The sequence below is a fragment of the Emydura macquarii genome, unplaced genomic scaffold (assembly GCF_026122565.2).
Source record: "Emydura macquarii macquarii isolate MOO-44397 ecotype Brisbane River unplaced genomic scaffold, CSIRO-AGI_Emac_v2 contig_1119, whole genome shotgun sequence".
In the NCBI taxonomy this organism is placed as follows: Eukaryota; Metazoa; Chordata; order Testudines; family Chelidae; genus Emydura; species Emydura macquarii.
Window position 1 is genome coordinate 8,673,192 of NW_027131256.1, and position 21,804 is coordinate 8,694,995.

General features: G+C 44.6%; 1 protein-coding gene across 2 annotated transcripts in view; it reads left to right on the forward strand.

Annotated features, from left to right (window-relative positions):
* Nucleotides 1–402: 402 nt before the first annotated feature.
* The window catches only part of F5 (coagulation factor V), a 58,190-nt gene continuing 36,788 nt past the window's right edge, over nt 403–21,804 (forward strand). Inside the window, exons 1-7 of one of the 2 annotated variants that reach the window (XM_067546109.1) lie at nt 403–578; nt 4,768–4,859; nt 9,736–9,858; nt 12,377–12,589; nt 14,834–14,977; nt 15,753–15,974; nt 16,915–17,080. In XM_067546109.1, the coding sequence (XP_067402210.1) occupies nt 418–578; nt 4,768–4,859; nt 9,736–9,858; nt 12,377–12,589; nt 14,834–14,977; nt 15,753–15,974; nt 16,915–17,080 (1,121 nt within the window). In that variant the 5' untranslated portion in view covers nt 403–417. Of the gene's footprint in view, nt 579–4,086; nt 4,103–4,767; nt 4,860–9,735; nt 9,859–12,376; nt 12,590–14,833; nt 14,978–15,752; nt 15,975–16,914; nt 17,081–21,804 lie in introns of those variants that run through there. The other variant, XM_067546110.1, reaches the window with a different exon arrangement.

The window sequence follows — 21,804 nt, forward strand, 5'->3', positions numbered from 1 at the left end:
TCTTAGAGAAAACAAGCCCCTATGCTTCATCACCCTGTAAGTCAGCCACATAAACCATTTCTATTTGGGTTGCTGCCCCTAATACCCTACTGTCCTACTAGGCAACGACCCAGCCAACCAACTGCCTTACGTGGTTAAGGCTGCTTGTCCTCTGTGCCTGGCACTCAGCAGGGAAGGTGTGGGGGAGGGAAGGAAAGGCAGCCTGAGCAGCTGTTTATCTCCCCTATGATCCCTGTCAGCAGGAAGAGGTGGAGGAGGTGAAGAGCAATGACCTGGGCGTCACTAACACCACCACCACCATCACCTCTTGCATCACTAACCACAATGAAAGAATTTCTCTGGGGAAGTTACCAGCAACAAAAGCAGCAGCTACTGCCTCATGTGTCTCCCAGTGTGGCATCAGCAGGAGCTTGCACCATGGTGCCCTCCTGCATGCGCCTCCTTCTCTTGATGCTGCTTGGTTTGTGGTGGCCAGGTCTGGAGTGGCACCAGGTGGGAGCAGCTCAGGTCCGGAAGCACTTCATAGCAGCTGAGATCACCAGCTGGAACTACAGAGCCCAGTCCAAAGAACAGTCCAGGTAAGTGTCGGAAGATGTGTGGAGGCAGCCTGCCCCCCTCCTGGACTGAAGGGACTTGAGTCTCTTGAGGAGTTTGGCACAGTGGGGCTTAGTGCCTGATCCAGCCCGCTGATGTCAATAAGAGTCTTTTCACCGACCCCAGTTTGGATCAAGCCCTTAATTCTGTTCAATGCTATCAGCTAATTGTTATCTCTTTTATTTACACGGTGGGATTTTTGAGCCTTTTTTATTGATACAGTTTTGACAAAGGCAAGCTTGGTGCCCCCAAAACTCCCCCCTGGGGTCAATCCTGCACAGTGCCCCCAACTCTGGGGATTTTTGCATGCGTGTCCTGAGATTTGATGGGTTTTTTTCTCACAACCTCAGTGCCTGCAGCTGGGTGAAAACATCACAATCTCAGCTTTCATTTCAATGATAAAAAAAGGTTTCTGGCTCGCATAGTTGGGTAGGAAAGCTCAGAAGCCAGGAGGCAAATAAAAAGAACCTCAACATTATTATTTGTTAAAATCTCATCATTTGGAGGGTAGGTGGGGGGAACGATCTCGTGATTTTTTTGAAATTCTTTGATTGGGCAATACTGCCTGCATCCTCTGAGCAAGGCGTGGTGGATTGAAAGAATTGTGAAATCACTCGGGTCCTGGGAATTGTTGATTGTATACAGAGCCCTTTGTCTTTGTATTGCCTCTTTCATATTCAGCCTAAGTTAAAGCCTGATCCAAAACCCATTTAAGTCCGTGGAAAAATTCCCATGGACTTCAGTGGGCTTTGGATCAAGCCCTTAGTGAAGGAAAGCTGTTGTTTGTTTGGTGGCCTGTGTGAAATGATGTTTTTCCAGTTAGAGTTTAGGGTGTGCAAAGGTTGCAGCATTGGGCCCTGAATTTGCTACTTTTTGAGCAAATGTATTTCATGCAATTTTTATTCCTCCTTTTAAATTGAATTACAAAATGATCAACACATACATACAAACATACCATGAAAACCACAACATATAAAATGTCCTATATCATCAGTAGCATGAATATGATTGTAGCAGCTCTGGGCCCAATGCTACAGCCCTTGCTCAGGCAAAACTCCCGGGGAAGTCAACAGAGTTTGCCTGACTTAGGATTGCAGAGCTATTCTGTTCTATTCACTTCTCTACAGAACACTGCAGTATCTGAACTCCTTCCATTAGTGCATTAAGTGATGTGACTAACATCTGTTTATGTTTTGCTGCTTCTCTGATCAGCTCCCTAGGGGAGATGTGTGTGCAATAGAGAATCTTGTTGTGGTAGCGTGTTATATATAGGCTGTACCCTGTAATTCCAGAAAACATTAACAGGGACACTGTTAAGATTTTGTAAATCTATTTTTGTAAGACCAATAGAAATATTTCCATGATTTCTAAAATTCCACTTAGAGATTTTAATACAAATGATGTCTGCAAGCATAATATTATGGTAGGAGGGAGCGAACACGGTTTAATTATAAGAGCACAGAACTAGATGTCAAAAAGCTCTGGACCCTGGGTCTGCCACTCATTCCATGTTAGACCTTGTGAAAGTCACATTACCTCTGTGCCTCAATCTCTCCATCTGTATAAAGGGCCCAGTAATTACCACATACAAGTGTTGTGAGGATATTTGTAAAGCGCATTGAGCTTCTCAGATAAAAGGTGCCAGAGACACGTAAAATATTATTATTTTGGCCCGCAAAATGATGAGATTGGCTTAAAAATCATGAATTTTAAAAAATAATGAATGTTGAGTTCTTTTTATTTTGCCCTTGGGCTTTTGAGCCTTTATTATTCATATTTTCAAGCTTTTCTTTGCAACTATGAGGGCTAGAAACTTATGTTTCATTTTTCTTTAAAAAAGTGAGATTCTGGGATAGCCACATGAGTTCGGGAGCTGATGCTGTAAGAAAAACACCCCAAACATCACAGAGCTCAGGATACATATCCTAAGAGTTGTCAAGGCTGCCGTGGGAACCTGAAAGTGAAACTGAGTGGAAAAGCATGAACATGGTGAAACCGACTATTGTATATTCATCACCACAGCTGAAGAAATGCACTTAGTAAACAACCACAAAGAGGGGGGGGAGAGAGAGAGAGTGTGTGTGTGTGTGAGTTCTGTGACATTTGATGTTTTGTCTTAAAGCCCTAGCTGCTTGAAACAAGAGATTGCATGAGAATCTCAGCTTTTTAAAAACAAAAAAACAGCAGTATATTTCTAGTGGTTGCTGAGAGAACTTGAAAATGTGAAGTGAGTGTGACCAAAAAGCAAATAAAAAGAACTTCAATTTCTTGTCATTAGTTTATTTTATTAAAAAGGTACAAAAAGATGAGCTGTAAGTCATTTACATAAACTGCAGAATACTGCAGGCTTTATGGGATCGCCAACAGAATTATGCAATTTTATCACTCTTCAAAGCTGCAAGACCAGACAATACAAAATCAGACAATACTATGTGCTGCTCTATTCTGGGCATAAGCCTACTCTTCCATTTTGTTTTTAAAAATAATTTTTTTTAAAAATCCTAATGTTTTTTGAACACTAGAGGCAAGCAATACTGCATATGATATTTAACCCGGTGTCATTTTTCAGTGCCCCCAAGCCCTCCAACATATACCGTTTGGACCTGCATTCGTATGTCCATGACATTTCCAAGCTGCTCTCTGGTTTCTTTTGTGCTACATGTATGTCTTCGACTCATTTCTATGTATGGAAACCAATTTGGCTAGAGGTTTGTTGCTATTCACACACTGGCTGGTCAAAGATTATTTCTGGCTGTATGTTATTACTAATCCTAGTAGAAATGTCTCAGATTTTTTAAATTTCAATTAAATATTTGATGAAAAAATGTCAGTTTTGTAATTATCCCAATCCTTTTGTAATAACGTCCTTCTTACCCCACCCCATAGGTGGTCAGGCATGCTCCATCTGACATCATTACACTAGGTTACATGCCACCTTCATGAGGCCAAACTGTTGCAGGGATAAACTCGGCAGTGAGCACAGTCTTTTGCTGAAGCCAATGACAAAATTCCTGTTTATGCCAAGGGCAGCAGAATTGGGCCCCATGAGTTGAAATCTGTGGAGTTTCTGCCTGCTTCTTTCCTTGCAGGAAAATAATTTAGGATAAGCCACAGCCTTGCAGGGCAGCAGATCTGCTCTGAATTCAGAGGCTATCCCTATGGCTCCTGAGCCATCCCCATGGAGTGATGTCCCCTTCATCCAGCTGCCCTGCCTCCCTGTCTGTGTGCTGTCATCAATTTCCTCCATCAAGCCTGTGCCTTACCTTCCTGAAAGGAGGCTAGAAGACTTTGAGAGCAAGTTGTTGCTGAACCCAGCTGCAGTAGCTACCAAGAAATCTATCCATCATCTACGGATGCATGACACAAATTGCAGCTGCTCTGCCCCTCCAACCTTCAGTCCATAACCCATCATCCAAGAGCCATGTGCTCTCTTCCTTTTGTCTGCTGGAGTTTTTTCTACAGCACATAGCATGTGATCCATTGTGCATATACTTTTATGTATCAAAAGGTAAAGACAGTTGCCACATTTCCCAGAAAGGAATTTTCTGAATTGCTTTGATCCTTTGGCTGCCCGTAAGAGGCAAGTGTGCTCTTTCTAAGGGGAACAAATCACATTTTCTATTTTACCTAAAAGTCACAGTTGTCAGAGATGATTGTGACTCTGAATGATTGTGCTTAGATCATTGCAGATAATCTTGAAAATGAAGCACGGTGATGGGGAATCTGGGTTCTGTTCCCAGCTCTGCAATACACTTCGTATGTGACCCTGGACAGGTCACTTCAGCTCTCTGCATCCCCATTTCCCCAGCTAAGGAATGAGGAAAATTAATACCAACCTCACAGTACAGCCAAAAGGCACTACAGCATAGCAAAATGTTTGTTTGTTATATTATTATTAAACTGTATCACAATAGTGTCTAGAAGCCCCAGCTGAGATTGGGGCTCCATTATGGTAGATACTGAACAAACACAGAGACAGTCCCTGTCCCTGTCCCAAAGAGCTGACAGTCTAAACAGATACAGTCTAAACCAATGGAATGATTTATCCAAGTGTCAGAGCCAGGAATAGAAACTACGTCTCCAGAGTCCCCGTCTAGTGCCCACTCCACTAGACCACACTGCATAGCTAAGAAGCTTTACATTTAATTAATTTTTTAATACTCCCTATTTCAGATCAGAAAATTCAGAGCTTGTGTTTAAGAAAATTGCCTACAGAGAGTATGAAGCAGACTTTAAAAAAGCAAAACCAACAGATGCTGTCTCAGGTAAGCAGAAAATAACTTTTCAAAGCCAATGTCTTCTACATGCAAGAAAATGTGCCTGTATTTGTATGACTATCATTTTCCAGGCCTAGCATATGCTGCAAGCCAAGCAAATACATCGGGAATTTAGATGGCTATTCCCTGTAGCACAGTAGCCAAACGCACAATACTCTAAAAATAGTGGCTTCAGTTCTCAGCATTGATAAATTGGAGGGGGTTCAGAGAAGAGCCACAAGAATGATGAAAGGATTAGAAAACCTGCCATATAGCGACAGACTCAAAGAGCTCAATCTATTTAGCTTAACAAAAAGAAAGCTAACTGGTGACTTGATCACAGTCTGTAAGTATCTACATAGGGTACAAATATTTAATAATGGGCTCTTCAATCTAGCAGAGAAAGGTATGACGTGATCCAATGGCTGGAAGTTGAAGCTAGACTAATTCAGCCGGGCAATAAGGTGTACATTTTTTACAGTGAGGGTAATTAACCAGTGGAACAATTTACCAAGGCTCATGCTGGATTCTCCATCTCTGACAATTTTGTAATCAAAATTGGATGTTTTTCTTAAAAGATCTGCTAAGATAATTATTTTGGGGAAGTTCTATGGCCAGTGTTACGCAGGAGATCAGACTAGATGATCACAATGGTTCCTCCTGGCCTTGGAATCTATGAATCAAAAGTGACTCGTAATTGGGGTGCTTCCATTTTTGAGTCACCGATTTGAACTGCCTGAAGAGGGGCTGATTTTCTGAGTGTGGGGGCTCAGCACTTCCTGCAAATCAGGTCCCTTTACAGTATCTCACACTGGGCACCCAAAATCACTAGCCTTTTTTTGAAAATATAAGTCACTGACTGTTTGCAGCTTCGAAACTAGGAGATTTCTACTGCCTTCCTCATTAAGTGTTTCCAAAATACTGTTGTGATCATGCTGATGCGGAATGATCCCTTCTCTGACGCAGGTTCTGGTGCTTAGTAGCAGGAGGGTGGGTTACTGTAGGGGGTAGAAGTGGAGTAGTGGGTCGGTGGGGTCATTCTCTTCGAAGGTTAGAATGACTTGGATTTTCGAGCAAACCTGCAGAGCGTTTCTGGCATCCAGTTGCCATGACCCAACCTGCCAGGGTTAGTTTGTGATCAGATCCCTACTGGGTTGACACAGCTGTCTCTGAGACTCATCCCTCTTTGGTGCCAGTGATTCATTTCCTCTCTTTCAATCACACCACACAAAAGGAAGTGAGTAACTAGCTGGTCGCTTGTTAGCAATGGACCTATGTGGCCAATCATTACCAAGTGGGGAGCGACGCAGCCCAGATTCTTTCTGTAAAGCAATTGGAACACTGGAGGAAGAACGTCATAGATCTAGTTGGGGACCTCCTGGAGGGGTGAGGGGAATCCAAGCCTCTGGATCCCTGGATGTTTTAAGCCTCTGGGACCTGAAGACAGTCTAGCCACTGCCCCGATCTTGGGGTCCCGAGACACGCATTCAGGGCGCATACTTTGTCTGGCACCTCCTTATGAGAGCTGGAATCTGCTCTTGAGTTGCTCAGCCTCTGGGCAAATGGTGACCCCTTCAGACTCTGCTGTACCTAAACACACCCTGTCCCTACACTCCACTCCAAGGTGAAACGCTTCTGGCTTATAATTTAACTCTCTCAGGAGGCATGTGATAATTGGGGAGCAGATAAAAACACACTCACACTCTGCACAGAGCCAAACACAATTGCTCTTTCACTTAATCACAGAAAGCACAAGACACGACCGATTACATAGCACACAAAAGCCATCCCAATCGGGATGCCCCTCACTAGTTCACCCTTCCCTGGGACATCCTTGGAGAGACATCTGTGTCCAGGAAGGAAGGCAGACAGGGTTTCCCCTGCCTCATGCAGGCTGTTACATGCTGGGTGGCTTCTCCCACACGGAGTCTTCTTCCCCCAGCCCTATGACCTTGCTGTCTCCAGCACTGTGCTTCCCCTTCCTGCTTGACTCTCTGCATTTGTGTGTCCCCCTTCCATCACTTGGCTTCCCTTGTTCTATCTTTTGGGAACTTTTCATTGTTCCATAAAACCCCTCCCATCAGCCAGGATGGGTAACACTGGCTTTCCTCTAGGATGCAGTCACTCTCCAACATAACTTTTGTGTGGTCAAAGCATTATCATCAGCATAGGTATTCCTTGTTTTCCCTCATCCGGTGTGTGTACCCACCGTTGGTCCCATTAGCAATGGAGGCTCCACATACACGCAGGCATGACACAATGGTTTCATGATACAATGTCAGAATATCCTCCCAAATTCATAAATTGTGCAGACAGAGCCCACAGTTCCTCACACAAGGAAGCATAAATAGAACTGCATTTCCCATTAGCCCAGCTGCTGCGGGTAGCTGTCACTGATTTTTGTTGTTGTTCTTGGACTTACATCTATGTAGGTACTTATGTACCCTGTCAATCACTCTAGTATCTAAGGATATGTCTACAGAGCAAAGAAAAATCTGTAGCTGGCCTGTGCCAGCTGATTCAAGTTCATGGGGCTGTTTCATGGCTATGTAGACTTCTGGGCTCAGGCTGGAGCCTGAGTTCTGGGAAGATCCCACCTCGCAAGGTCCTTGAGCCTGGGCTCCAGCCCGAGCCCAGATGTCTACACAGCAGTGAAACAGCCCTACAGCCCAAGTCAGCTGGCATGGGCCAGCCACACGTGTCTAGTTGCTGTGTAGACATACCCTAAGTGCCTGGTTTGGATTGTCCTATTCCAGGCATTTTAGGACCAGGTTCTGATACTGTTGCCCGCATTTTACTCTCTTAGTAACACCAGGATTGTCACTGAAACTATCTGTGGAGTGTGAGGCTACTCAGCATGAGCAAGGATATCACAATCTGGCCCTATCTCTATTAATTATAGAAAGGTCCTAATCAGTTACACCTGGGCAAAGTGGGGTGTAAAATGTTAATCTGAATTCTCCACTTACACACGCCAATGAGGGCATTTCAGAGAAGATGCAGCAATGTGGGCTGCACAAGCCTGCCTGATTCGCCTGGGTCTGTACTTACATTGTTAGCCTGCACCAGGATCTGTGCCATTGCAAGGGTAACAAGCCTTGTGGACAGAGGGGAAGTGGTAGATGTGGTATATTTTTGACTTCAGTAAGGCTTTTGATACTGTCTCACATGACCTTCTCATTAACAGACTAGGGAAATACAAACTAGATGGAGATACTGTAAGGTGGATGCATAACTGGTTGGAAAACCATTCCCAGAGAGTAGCTATCAGTGGTTCACAGTCATGCTGGAAGGGCATATTGAGTGGGGTCCCGTAGGGATCAGTGCTGAGTCTGGTTCTGTTCAATATCTTCCTCAATGATTTAGATATGGCATAGAGAGTACACTTATAAAGTTTGTGGATGATACCAAGCTGGGATGGGTTACAAGTGCTTTGGAGGATAGGATTAAAATTTAAAATGATCTGGACACACTGGAAAAATGATTTGAAGTAAATAGGATAAAATTCAATAAGGACAAATGCAAAGTACTCCACTTAGGAAGGAACAATCAATTGCACACATACAAAATGGGAAATGACTGCCTAGGAAGGAGTACTGTTGAAAGCAATCTAGGGCTCATAGTGGATCACAAGCTAAATATGAGTCAACTGTGTAATAGTTTTCCCCCACTGTTGGAGAAAGAAGCAAACATTATTCTGGGATGTATTAGCAGGAGTGTTATGAGCTAGGCACGAGAAGTAATTCCGCTCTAATCCGTGCTGCATAGGCTTCAACTGGATTATTGTGTCCAGTTCTGGCTGCCACATTTCAGGAAAGATGTGGATAAATTGGAGAAAGTCCAGAGAAGAGCAACGAAAATGATTAAAGGTCTAGAAAACATGAGCTATAAGGGGAAGATTATAAAATTTGGGTTTGTTTTAGTCTGGAGAAGACCAGGGGGTAGGGTGGGTATGATAACAGTTTTCAAGTACAAAAAAGGTTGTTACAAAGAGGAGAGAGAGAAATTGTTCTCATTAACCTCTGAGGATAGGACAAGAGGCAATGGATTTAAATTGTAGCAAAGGTGGTTTAGGTTGGACATTAGGAAAAACTTCCTAACTGTCAGGGTAGTTAAGCACTGGAATAAATTGCCTAGAGAGGTTGTTGAATCTCCATAACTGGAAATTTTTAAGAGTAGGTTGGACAAACACCTGTCAGGGATGGCCTAGATAATGCTTAGTTCTGCCATTAAGTGCGGGGTTTGGACTAGAAGACCTCTCGAGGTCCCTTCCAGCCCTATAATCTTATTTGCTATTTTTAGCCATGCTATCTAGATCAAAGCTAGCGAGGGTATGCCTTGCCGAACTGCAGCTGCATGTCACACTGCACTGGAGACCTACCTTGTGTTGTGGAGGCTGTTGCTCTGAGGAGGGGATATGGATATCGTATTAAACACTCCCAAAAACTTCTCAATATCTGCTTTCCTAAAACTATGCTAGCACTGCTGACTAATTTGTAAGGGAAAAAGCCCATCTCCAACCTTAAAAAGTTTAGTGTCTGTTCACTAAACGTTCCATAGCCAGGAAATAACCTTATTCTCTTCACGTACAGAATTTTCCTATAATTCTCAGTGTCATTTGCTGAATATATAATTCTCGACCCTATTTTTATTGGGCCACCACTGTTAAATCCTTGTGTGTTTTTCCAGCATCTAGGTATTTCACAGCTAAATCACTGGATAGGATTAACCCTTATTGCACAGGCAAGAAATCCTATGCCTTTGTTTTGTGCAACCTGTCCTTTAACAGGAGTTCAGGACTTAGAAGAAGAGGACTCTCTCCCTTTCACTAAGAAGCACCATTTGATACTCATCATCTTTTTTTTTTAATACTGAATTTCTGCAGGACTTCTGGGACCAACTCTGCGTGCTGAAGTAGGAGACACTTTAGTAGTTCACTTTAAGAACATGGCCGACAAGCCACTGAGCATTCACCCACAAGGCATAGCTTACAACAAACAGTCAGAAGGTATGTGTTGTAAAATGCCATCTGTTCTTCTTCTACTCAAGACTATATAATCCTAGATATAGACGGGCCCAAAACAAAATCCAGGGCATGGACATGACCTTTGATGTCTGGATCTCAATCTAAATTTTGTGGCCAAGCCTCATCTCTTATCACATGCAACCACATAGACCTAGGAATATGGCAGTGCTAGTGTCTGAGATGTGCATGCTGCTGATTGACTCTTCATTTATGTTGGTGACATAGCTGTTTTGCCAAAGCTGAGAACCTGGCGATCAAAAATCAGTTAAAATACCCACCCTGCAGAAAGGGAGGAGGGAAGCTGTCAGCTGCTGCTGCAGACAGATGTAGACTGACTGGCCTGGTCTACACCTAAAACTTTGTTTGAGCTAGCTACATCACTCAGGGCTGTGAAAAATACCACGCTCTGTGCAACGGAGTTAGGTCAACCTAACCCCCACTGCAGATGCAGCCTGGCCAATGGAAGATTTCATCCATTGACCTAGTTACTGCCTCTCAGAGGGGTGGACTAACTATATTAATGGAAATCCTCTAACGTCGATTAGGAAGCATTTATGCTATGGCGGTACAGCTGCAGCACCATAGATGAACCGCTGCAGTGTAGATTTACCCACGAGAGAGTTAAGGGTCTGCAGCAAGCAGACTGCAATTTGGGCACCAAGAAAATGTGGGCACCAAGGCTAAGTGATGTCTATCTAGGGACTTGAGGGGAATGCCAAGTGTAGATAAGATGGTATGTGTATAGGTCTCCTATTTTCAATCCATTTCTCTGAGTGCTGTACACCTGTTGGCAAACAAATCACACTTTGGTTGGAAGAACGGATTCTGTATCACTGCCTACTATTACTGCTGTTCTCAGGGCTCCTGATGAGAAATTCTTGCAGATGCCAAGCCCATTGGGCCTGCTAGGTATCATGGTTGGCAACCAGGCAGGTGTGATCCATAGACCCAGTCAGCGAGTGGCTGGGTCAGCTAGATTGAATAAAGCTGCGAATGCAACAAGAGCTTAGCGGATATAGGTGGTGAGGGAGGAAATGCACAGAAAATCTCCCCAAAGACTGATGTGCAAAACACTGGGTTTGTGACCTTTGAATCCAGTCTGGCTGTTTGTGCACTAAATGAACTGCAGGACATTATCCTGCCTCCTCCAAACAGCCACAGTGTTTTCAGAAACAACCTTATCCGAAAGATTGGAAACTATCCTCCCATACAGTAAACGTTTAAATGTGTGTTAAAGAAAATGCTCTTTCAGTTCCCATGCAGCAGCACAGACATCAAGACTTTAGAGTTCAAAGCACTGGTAATGGGGTTACTTATTACTCAATAATATGTGCCCAGTTTGCACTTTGTGTCGTCATTTTCACCAGTGCAAAATGAATGTAAAACACTTCCATGTCAGAATGGCAGCATTTTACTCCCTTTGCACGGGTGTCGATGACTGCACGTGGGGCAGAGCTGTCGGCTTGCAAATATTTAATTGCATTTCGGTTGATGATGTCATAGCAGGTTGAATATTTCAAATCTCAAAACGATATCAGGAAAAACATTCTCCCTTTTCAACTAACTATAGGGATTTTATATTTGGGATTATTTTTTTCAGTTTTTGAAATTTTGTGGAAATTTCAAATTGTGTGAATTGGTTTTTGTGAAAACATACATGAGGTTTTTTCCCACGAGCTCTAGATGATCTTGTTCCTTGCTATTAATCAGTTTGTCAGGCAAGTTCTCTGAGATTTTGTTTAATACCGTGTTCATATTTTGAGCCCAAGAGGAATTTTTTGCTCTCAGCTGAGTGGGAGCAGAGCTCTGTGTTGAGGAACTATCATGTGTCACCGAAACTCTCTGGTGGTTCCGTTTGATGATGGCTCACTGATTTCACTGATTTCTCATCTTATTTTGCAGCTAGAATTCTGATAACAAAAATACTTTGTGGAAGTTGTCGAAACTTTTATTGCATGTAGACAATGCAAACAAATTAAATGCATGAATGCAGTCTTACCACCATTCAGATTTGTGATGCCCAAAAGTCTGAATGCTGCAGTAGCTTCTATAGGGCCAGTGTTGTGGAGGGAGACAGGATCAGTAGAGAGCTGATGAATTGGGCAGCTAGTACCTTCTAGACCTCTGCAGGAGCCAACCATGGAGAGGCTGAGCATGTACCACGCTTCTCCACCACAGCAATCTGACATCAGTAAGGCCAGTATGGAGCTCCTTCCCTTGGGAGTCAGAACACTGCTGAGAATTTGATCATACTAAATGGGAAAATGAAGCAGAGTACTGGACTTGATTCTGCTCTCAGGGACACCAGTGGGAATCAGGAGTATCTCCATTGAAGTTAAATGTAATTATGCCATTGTAAAACTGGTGTAGGTGAAAGGAGGAGAATCAAGCTCTCTGTGTGTGGATGGCAATGATAGGAAAATCTCTGTGAATGCATACATTCATTAATCCCTCCCGCAACACTACCTCTTCCTCCCTCTCCTGACTTCTACCTATGCAGGTTCCCTGTATGCTGACAGAACATCTTCTTTTGAAAAACTGGATGACGTTGTGCTTCCTGGTGTGGTGTATAAATACACATGGGAGATCACTGCAGAAATTGGGCCAAAAGAAGCTGACCCTCCTTGTCTCACCTACGTCTATTACTCGCATGAGAACATGGTGATGGACTTTAACTCTGGTCTAATTGGAGCATTGCTTATATGTAAAAAAGGTAATCCAAATGCTTTGGGTAGACAAAAGCTATACAATGTCAGCTAGTCTACTGTTTTAGTGGTTTAGCATATTCTGATACAGTGTGGCTTCCTGTTATGGTAACGATAAAAACTAAAAAAACCTAGAAATCGAACTTGAAGATTGTATCATAATGTGGGAAGGCATTTCATTTTCATCTTCCCTTTTCGTGTTTCTATGCAGGCAGTTTAGAGGAAATTGATTTTTCCCCCCTCTGTCTTTATTTTAGGCCTTAGGGTTACAGTGTTCTGGACTAGCTGTAATGCACACTAGTTTCTTGAATAATTCTAATTATAGGCAGGGTTGGTAACACCACCTTATATTAAGGTCGCCTGACATTTCCCATTATGAGACACCGTTTTCAGTTGCTTATAATTTTGCCAAACTTTAACTGTTTGGGCTGAAATTTACCATTCCAGATGTCTGCCTCAGATTGAATTATTTTGGAAAATTACATCCAAAACCATTCAACTGTTTCCGAGAACAAGGCTAGGGAACAAAAACTGTTTTGCCCGTTAAAAAAACCATTAAGACTGTTTTGTTGAGAGGCTCTAGAATCCTCATGCTTTGGAGCAGGAATGAGAAATTTGGCAAAGTGGTGGCCTTTGTGTCAAGGATGCACCTTTTGCTATTCACATGAAAATCTGCTCAAATTTGGCCATGTTATAAACCTTTGAAAAATTTCAGTTTGCACATGCTCAGTAGTATTGTGCTAGAGTTTAGTGGCTAAAATCTCCAACGCTTCTGTCTTAACTGAGCAGGCTGCAACCCCTCATTGATACTAATTGCTATTATATATGATGCCAAACACACATGAGGTAGTTGCTGCGGATCTGATATGGATATGGATCGGTGATCTAGGGGAAAGTTTCCTTAGTCAGTCCCCCGAGCCATCCATTCCACAGGATTATATGTTCTTCCTCTGCTAAAGACTGGGATAGGCGTTATTTAGTTTGGTCGTTTCCTTCCCTGAGAAGTTTGTTGGATGGAACGACTTGTGCAGAGCACATTGATTCAATGGGTTTGTACATTTAGTCCTTCCTAGAAAAAAATAAACCTGGAGCCTGCAATGCGATGCACACAAGTGCACCACCGCACACATTGACTTCACCGGGCTTCATGTGGGCATGGGAGTCTGTCCAGGCACACTGCGTTGTATGATTGGCAGCCTAGTCAATAGTGTTCCTTTCCAGGTATTTGGAATGTTAATGCTCTTGTATTATAAATTATCTATTGTATTCTCCGCCCCTCCTCAGGGCTCTTTCCTTTCTGTGTTTTGTTGTGATCCTTGCTGGAAAGTTCTGATCATGTAGCTGTAGATTGTGTCTATGAATATTTTGGGAACATTTATTTTCCTGCCTTGTGTCAAGCTTCTCCAAATTCATTTATATCTCTTAATATGTGCCAGGGCTGATCCCCGGCACCGCTGGTCTTGCCTTGTCCGTGATGCTAGTAAAAAGGTTGCTTGAACCCCGGCACCTCTTTCATTACAAACTAAGCACTGCCTGGGTGATATAAATTAATTAAACTAGCAATATATTAAAAACAAGTTTGCATTTCTGACGCCTATAATTTATCGGAAGGAAACAGTGAGATGACCCCAGGTTTGGGTCGCATGGCAATACATCTGTATCCCGAATAAATGCATCTCACCTCCAAGTCACGAGTCCTATTCTCTTCTATATAGGTTCTTATACTGCTCTCCTCACTGGAGCGTCTGCCCCTGGCTGTAATGACCAAAAATCCTTACCATGTGAAGGCTGCTTGCTGGCCTGTGTGAAATGATTTGGGGGCCCCAGTCCAGTGCCAAGGAGGCAGATTTGAGGGCAGTTATCCACACTGCAAGAAACTTCACCACAACTGGAATTAATCTGGACCCTTGCTGGTAGTCTCAAAGGACTGAATAAGATCTCAAGACCCATCTCCTTTCTCTCTGATGGTCCCTGTGGCACATTACCGGAGTAGTTTAGAGGAAGCATGTACTGATCCTCCCTGTTCTGAATCTGTTTTGTGGATGTTAGAGGCCTTCTGTCTCCAAAGCTCCCATCCAGCACCTATCCCTAGAGCTCAGTTCACCTCCAACACATCTTGAAAACATGCCTTTTGTGGTCAGGTGCAGCTGACACGTGCAGCAAGCTCATGGAATAGATCTGGATGCCTTTTAATTGATGTGAGCTGCTTTATTTTTACCTTCATCTGATTCATCTCTTGTTTCCTCCCATAGGAAGCCTGAAGGAAGATGGGATGCAGAAGCTGTTTGACAGAGAATATGTGTTGATGTTTGCTGTGTTTGATGAAAGCAAAAGCTGGCAAAAATCAACATCGCTCCTGTACACAATTAATGGTTACACTAACGGGACGTTGCCAGGTACTGAATGTACTCGTGTGGCACCCAGACAAAGTCCACAATCTGTGTATTACTCCTCACTGCCACATACACTAGTGAGCTGTACAAAGTGAATGGAAGGAGTAGAGTGACACAGCCTCATATCTACGCTTACTCTGAGGCTCTGGGTCCAAATGAGAACATGTGCGTACTCCCAACCACCACCGCTTTCCACTGAATTCTGACCTGGGTACCAACAGCACACGGCTTCCAAGAATGTGGTTGTTCATGCGTGGAGAGAATTAAATCTCTTCCTGCCACTCACTGGATGAGAAGTGAGATTTTCAAAATCATCTGAGGCTTTGTCTACGCTTACCTTGGCGATTCGGTGGCAGTCGACGGGAGTTACGCAAAATATGCAAAGAACTTATGTAACTCCTTTCTGTGCTTCTCTTCTGTGTGCTGTCTTCACTGCACTGCACTGACAGGAACCACGTCTTCACTGACGGCTCAGTCGATCCAGATAAGTTGATCTGATGGCGGCGATTTTGCTGCCGTCAGCGTAGACATAGCCTGAGAGAGTTAGGCAAACTCCCATTGATTTTCAATGGGACTTAGACTCCTAATTCACTCTGGTACTTTTGAAAATCCCACCCATGGCCTATACAGTATCTATCCTAGACATGGCCATCAAGGTATCAGAGACTTTAGTAGAATGTGCCGAGTAGGTATTTGCTTTTGACCTACTTAGTAAACCATTCTCTGGCTCTTGGATGATTCACATGCATTTTGAACCCTACTGTTCTTTCTGTTTCAGACTTAGAAGCCTGCACATACGATAACATTAGCTGGCATTTGATAGGAATGAGCTCCAAACCAGAGATTTTCTCCATCCATTTCAATGGGCAAGTCCTGGAACAAAATCACCGCAGGGTCTCGACCATCAGCCTCGTGGGAGGTGCAGCAACCACAGCAAACATGACTGTGAGCCAGAAAGGAAGGTGGCTGATATCTTCTCTTGTCCAGAAGCATCTACAAGGCAAGGGAACCTTCTGTTCAGGAGGCAGTTGTGCAGTTACAGTGTCATTCTCATCTCTTCCTCCTTATCTCCTAAAGTCCTGCTCATTTTGTCAAATGTGCTGGCTGACGCGTTTGGGATCATCCTAGGAAATCAGTGGAGACAGCATTTTGTTTGAATTAGGGTTGCAGGATGGGGCTTATTAGGATTATTACTGCAAAGGGGCTGCACGGCAACAATGAATCTGACGCTTAGTTTTTAATTCTTTAGGAGGTGCTCAGATGAGCCTCATTATAAAAACTTGGAGGCACAAGATAGATTGATCAGCTAGTTCAGGAGAAACAGAGAACTTGCAGTTCAGTGGGGGAAAAAAATCTTTTCTGCTCATCTTTTAACAATGGATGTTAGTTTCACCCTAGAGCAGGGGTTCTCAAACTGGGGGTCCTGATCCCTCAGGGGGTCGTGAGATTATTATGGGGAGTCACGATCTGTCAACCCCCACACATGCTGGTAAGGGTGGCAATGCATGAGGAGGGGAGTCCTCACTTTTTGGGGGGGTCATCACAGCTTGAAATATTTTCAGAGGGGGTCCCAGCAAAAAAAGTTCAAGAATCCCTGCCCTAGAGTTAAAACAGATCTCTGTTTTAATAGATCAGTGGATTCCTTCTTGTGAAGGGTTGGACGGCTCATTTAACAGAAAAGGGGAAATACTTGCTGTCAGTTTAGGCTGCTATTTTCAAAGGAGGCAATGCAAGTTAGTTGCTGAGCTCTCATTGACTCCCAGAGGCCCTTTTGAAAATACCACCCTTAAGACCTTCACTCATTTTTTTTTAACCTGAGCAGACTGATGCCAATGAGTGCATGTTGCATGCACCCTGAGCTAATGGGATGAGAGATGCAGTAGGAATGTAATGTTCATAGGACTAACAGTCACTATTGTACTGTGTCTCTTTTCAACCAGCTCAAATGCACGGTTATCTCAGTACAAAAGAATGTGCAGAGAAAGATGTATTCAAGAAGAAATTATCCTTTAAGGAATTGCGTATGATTAAGAATTGGGAATATTTCATTGCTGCGGAAGAAATCACCTGGGATTATGCTCCAAAAATTCCAGAGAACATTGATAGGTAAAATGGTGAACTGTACTGTGTTGATGAAATGTTAACTTGAGGTGGCTTAGGAAATGTGCTATATAGTGTACAGTCTTACCCCTTAAAAACTTCTGGATTGCAGCATGAATTCCATTGAAAAACAGAGTTCCTGTGAAAAAGACAATCTTGTAGGACAGGAGGAATATTAAAGAGGCAGGGTTGCATGGTATTTATGGAATGCACTGTACAGGGGTCTTTGTAAGTGGCTTCTGCAGGGCTCTACCAGATTGAATAAGTGAGTGTGTCAGGCTTTGGGTTCTAGGTGGTCAGGCTGGGTGGTTGGAGTGGTGATCAAAGCAAGACATAGAATCGGGACTGGGCTGAGGGCAGCCCTGAAACTGAGGTCTGGGGACAGGCTGTGTTTCAGAAACAAGATCAGAGTCCATAGACAAGCCCAATCAGGATCACAATCAGATTCCAGAAGCAGGCCAAAGATCAAAGCCGGGTTGGAGTCAGTCCAAGGCTCTGGGAGTCAGGAGGTGGGGCACCGGGTTGGAGTAGGTCAAGAATAGGTCTGGAGCAGTCAGAAGAGGACACAGACAGGGCTGGTGCAGGCTGGAACAAAACTCGGGCAAGGCTGCAGCCAGAACAGAAATAAGATCAAAGGCAGGCTGGAAACATAGGGAGTCTGTAACACTACGAAGCAGCAGGAGGTTTCCTAGGCAAGTGGTGCTGCTGCACAAATTAAGGCCATGTCTATGCTACAAAATTATGTCGACCTAAGTTACGTCGGACACAGTTGCTGCAGTAATTACATCGTTTGGCATGTCCACGCTATGCTCCAGGTGTCGGCAGGGTATGTCCTCGCTAGCAGCGCTTGTATTGATACAGAGAGCAGTGCTCTGTGGGTAGCTATCCCACTGTGCAACTTGCCACCATCTAGCGCCGGATGTTGGGAAGGTTTTGCAATGCCTCATGGGGCAAGTCCTCAGGGGTGACTGGGAGCATGATTTCAGCAGTATTCTCCATCCCATAATTTCTTCTGCATCCCTTAATGTTTCGTGTATCTTTTCAAAATCCCTGCAAACCTTTGCGTTTCTCTTCAATGTCCGTCATCTGGGTCAGAAGCATGGATCCTGCACAGCTCTGCACTATTGTGACGAGCATTGTGAGCTTGGGGCACCTGATCCTGCAGTATTTGCAGAGCTGCCAGAGGAGCCGCAGGGACTGTGATTCCTTGGAGGCTAGATTGCTATGGGACATAGAAAGAAACAATTCAAAGTTGTTGGCTGCACTCATGGAGCAGCTGTCGATGGTGGAACACTGGTTCTGGGCCCAAGAAACAAGCACTGGCTGGTGGGAGTGCATCAGTGGCTGCAGCAGGGCCACGCCCCTGGATCTGTGTGCCGAACTCGCCCCAGCCATCCTGTGCAGTGACACCAAAATGAGATCTACACCAGCCACCTAAACTCATGCAAACAGAAAATATTTATAACTGAATAAAACTTAATAAATGAAGGGAAAGGAACGTTGGAAGAGGAAAGAACAGTTATTTCCATTTCAGAAACACAAACACCAACCATGTCTTTCACAGGGCAGTGTATGTGCAGCTGTGATTGTGCTCTTCCCTGGAAGGGAGTGGTGGGGGTACTGTAGTGTAGCGGCCCCAGATGTCATGTGGAATGGAAGGGCAGAGGGGTGTAGGAAGCTCCCGGAATGCAGTTCTCTATGGGCTGCAGAGGGAGGCAAGCATGAGGCTGTTGAATCTAAAGGTCAACAAGAGTCTGCAGCTTGTCTGTTTGCTGCTTGAGAAGCGCTAGCATCTCCTGCTGCACGTCCCTCTCCTTTTCCTGCGCCATTCTCCTCTCTGCTCTATCCCTGGCCATGCTGTCCGCGAGGGTGAACCTCCAAGCCTTGAGCTCAGTATCTAAAGCAGCAGAGGTTTGCAGGATCTCTTGGAACATGTCATCCCGCATCCTCTTCCTTCTCCTTATCTGGCTGAGCCGCTCTGCAGGTGTGGATGGAGAGACTCCCAAGGCCACGTTTCCAACTGCAAAAGATAAAATGCACAGACGTACTATTGTAAAGGTATTCATGCGATAAATGGAAACTTAGTAAAATGAACTCACTCCCCTTGATCCACACAAGCTGCAAGCACTACATTCTCACTTCTCCTTGGGATTCAGAGCGCACTCTGGCAGCTCTAGCACCAGCCATGGTGAGTACATGCGTAAAGGGGAACTGAACTGAATACTGGCACTGTTTTCCACCAGCGGTGGTGATTTTAGCTGATATCTTGCTCCTGAGGGTAACGGAGGCTGAAAGGGAACAGCTCCTGCAGGTGTCTGGCTGCAGACCAGGGCTGTACGCTGCCAGCCTGTGTGCTGCAATGGTTCTGGCGGAAGTAATCGCTGAGTGGCATGGGAAAGTGTCCTACCATGACAGAAGAAATAAGGCAGATGATTGAGACTACATCCAGAAAGTTTCCTCAAGATCTGTACGGAGGATTCACAGGACATCCTGGTGCATATAAACTATTCTGCGGGGTCCCCTCTGCCTAACTCTAGAGGGGGATGAAAAGCAGATAGCAGCTCTTCCTCTACCGGCTGTTTCGCTATCTCACCTAAGAAAAAAAAAAAAAGAAAAAGAAAAGTTAAAAAGAGTAAATCAACAGATGTGTCTTGCAACTTTAGGGGTTCCATCCTTGCAATTTCAAAGCAAATGCATGCTTACCAGACATCCTTTCCCTGCATCAGGCTCACTGATGCTGGATTGTATGGACTTGTTGGACTGCACAGGACTCAAAAACATGTCTTGACTTGCTATGCCACTGAATCCTCTGGTCACCTGCGCTCCTCTTCCTCGTCCAACACCACCTCCTCGCTCTTCATGGCAGGCGGGGCGCCTGTGACTTGGGCTCCTCCAAAGAATCCACAGGGCTGTTGGGATGAGGGTGGGTTCTCCACCGAGGATGGCATGCCCTCTTTGTAAAGGCAGCAGGTATGCAGCTCCACACCAAAACGATTGTTGGCCTCCCCTGCTTTCTGGCACATCTGCTGCAGCTCCTTGTCTTTCGCATAGCACTGCAGCTGGTCCCTTTTGTAGCCCTTCTCCCCCATGCCGCAAATGAACCGTTTGTAGATAGCAATGTTTCTGGATCAGAGCTGTCCAGCACAGCCTCTTTTTCCCACAGACCCGGGAGAACCAAGACGTCCTGTGTAATCCAGGCAGGAGTGTGTCTGTCTGCAGCATGTAGCCGGCATGGTCAGCTGGGCAGTTAGAATCAGAGAATTATAGAGTTGGAAGGGACCTCAGGAGGTCATCTAGTCCAACCCCCTGCTCAGAGCAGGACTAACCTCAGCTAAATCATCCCAGCTAGGGCTTTGTCAAGCCGTAGCTTAAAAACCTCTAAAGATGGAGACTCCACCACCTCCCTAGGTAACCCATTCCAGTGCTTCACCACCCTCCTAGTGAAAAACTTTTTCCTAATGTCCAACCTAGACCCCCCCCTGCAACTTGAGACCATTGCTCCTTGTTCTGTCATCTGCCACCACTGAGAACAGCCTAGCTCCATCCTCCCTGGAACCCCCTTTCAGGTAGTTAAAGGCTGCTATCAAATCCCCGCTCACTCTTCCCTTCTGTAGACTGAACAAGCCTAGTTCCTTCAGCCTCTCCTCATAAGTCTTGTGCTCCAGCCCCCTAATCATTTTTGTTGCCCTCTGCTGGATGCCCACAGCCCTCTCCAACTTAGGTGTGCTTTCGAAGCTGGGCAACCAGGAAATGGAATTTCAAAAATTCACAGAGCTTTTAAGGGGAGGGGTGGCTTCCTGTTTACCTGGCTGCCTGTCAGCGGAGTTCAAAACAGTGACCAGAGAGGTCAAGGTGGGGCATTGTGGGGCACCTCCTGGGGCCCACTAACAATCGATGTAAGTAACGCAGTGTCTGCACTGACACTGCATCAACTGAACAACAATGACTTTGACACTACGCCGCTTGTGGAAGAGGAGTTCAGTCAGTGTAGTGGGGCAGTTACATCGGCAGGGTCAAAATTTAAGGGTAGACACCTCCATGGTTAGGTCGATGTAAGATGCCTTATGTCGACCTAACTCTGTAGCATAGACCAGGCCTAAGTTGAGCCTCTGGCACTGAGAGTGAAATACCTGTGCCTTGGGGTCCTCTGACCCAGGCCCTGCCGAGGGATAGGCTGCTACAGTGTGCCTGAGGGTTGAGTTGTTGAAAGCTCTGCTTGAGGGATGAGTCAGTGTAGCTGAGTGAGCAACCCCGCTCCAGCTGCAGGTTTGCCTCACGGGACATATTAGACTTGGAAGGCCAAGTAAGTATATTAAGCTTCCTTTTCATATAATTTAAAATTAATAAAAAGGATTCTCTAAATCCAAGATGTCAATATACATAAACCTAACCGTCCATCGCTGTGATCAGATCTATGCCTCTGTCTTACTATTTGTTGATAATGAATGTTAGTGCTGTACTGTTTATGGCCCATCTATTAGATCTCAAGACTTATCCTCATGATGAATCAGATTTCAGGGTGTAAATAGTCCCTGTGATCTTATTGGCTGCTGCTGTTCATAGAGTATTTGGAAGTCTGTTTAAAGTTTTACACAGTGAGTGTGTATTTATGATGGTTCTTTTCCTATCCCTTTAAATGCTCCCTCAGTCTCTTTCGTCTCATCCTCTTCCTCTCAGTGTTACCTTTTGGACTGGTGTTGTTACTCCTAGTCTCCCTTTACCTCCTGTCG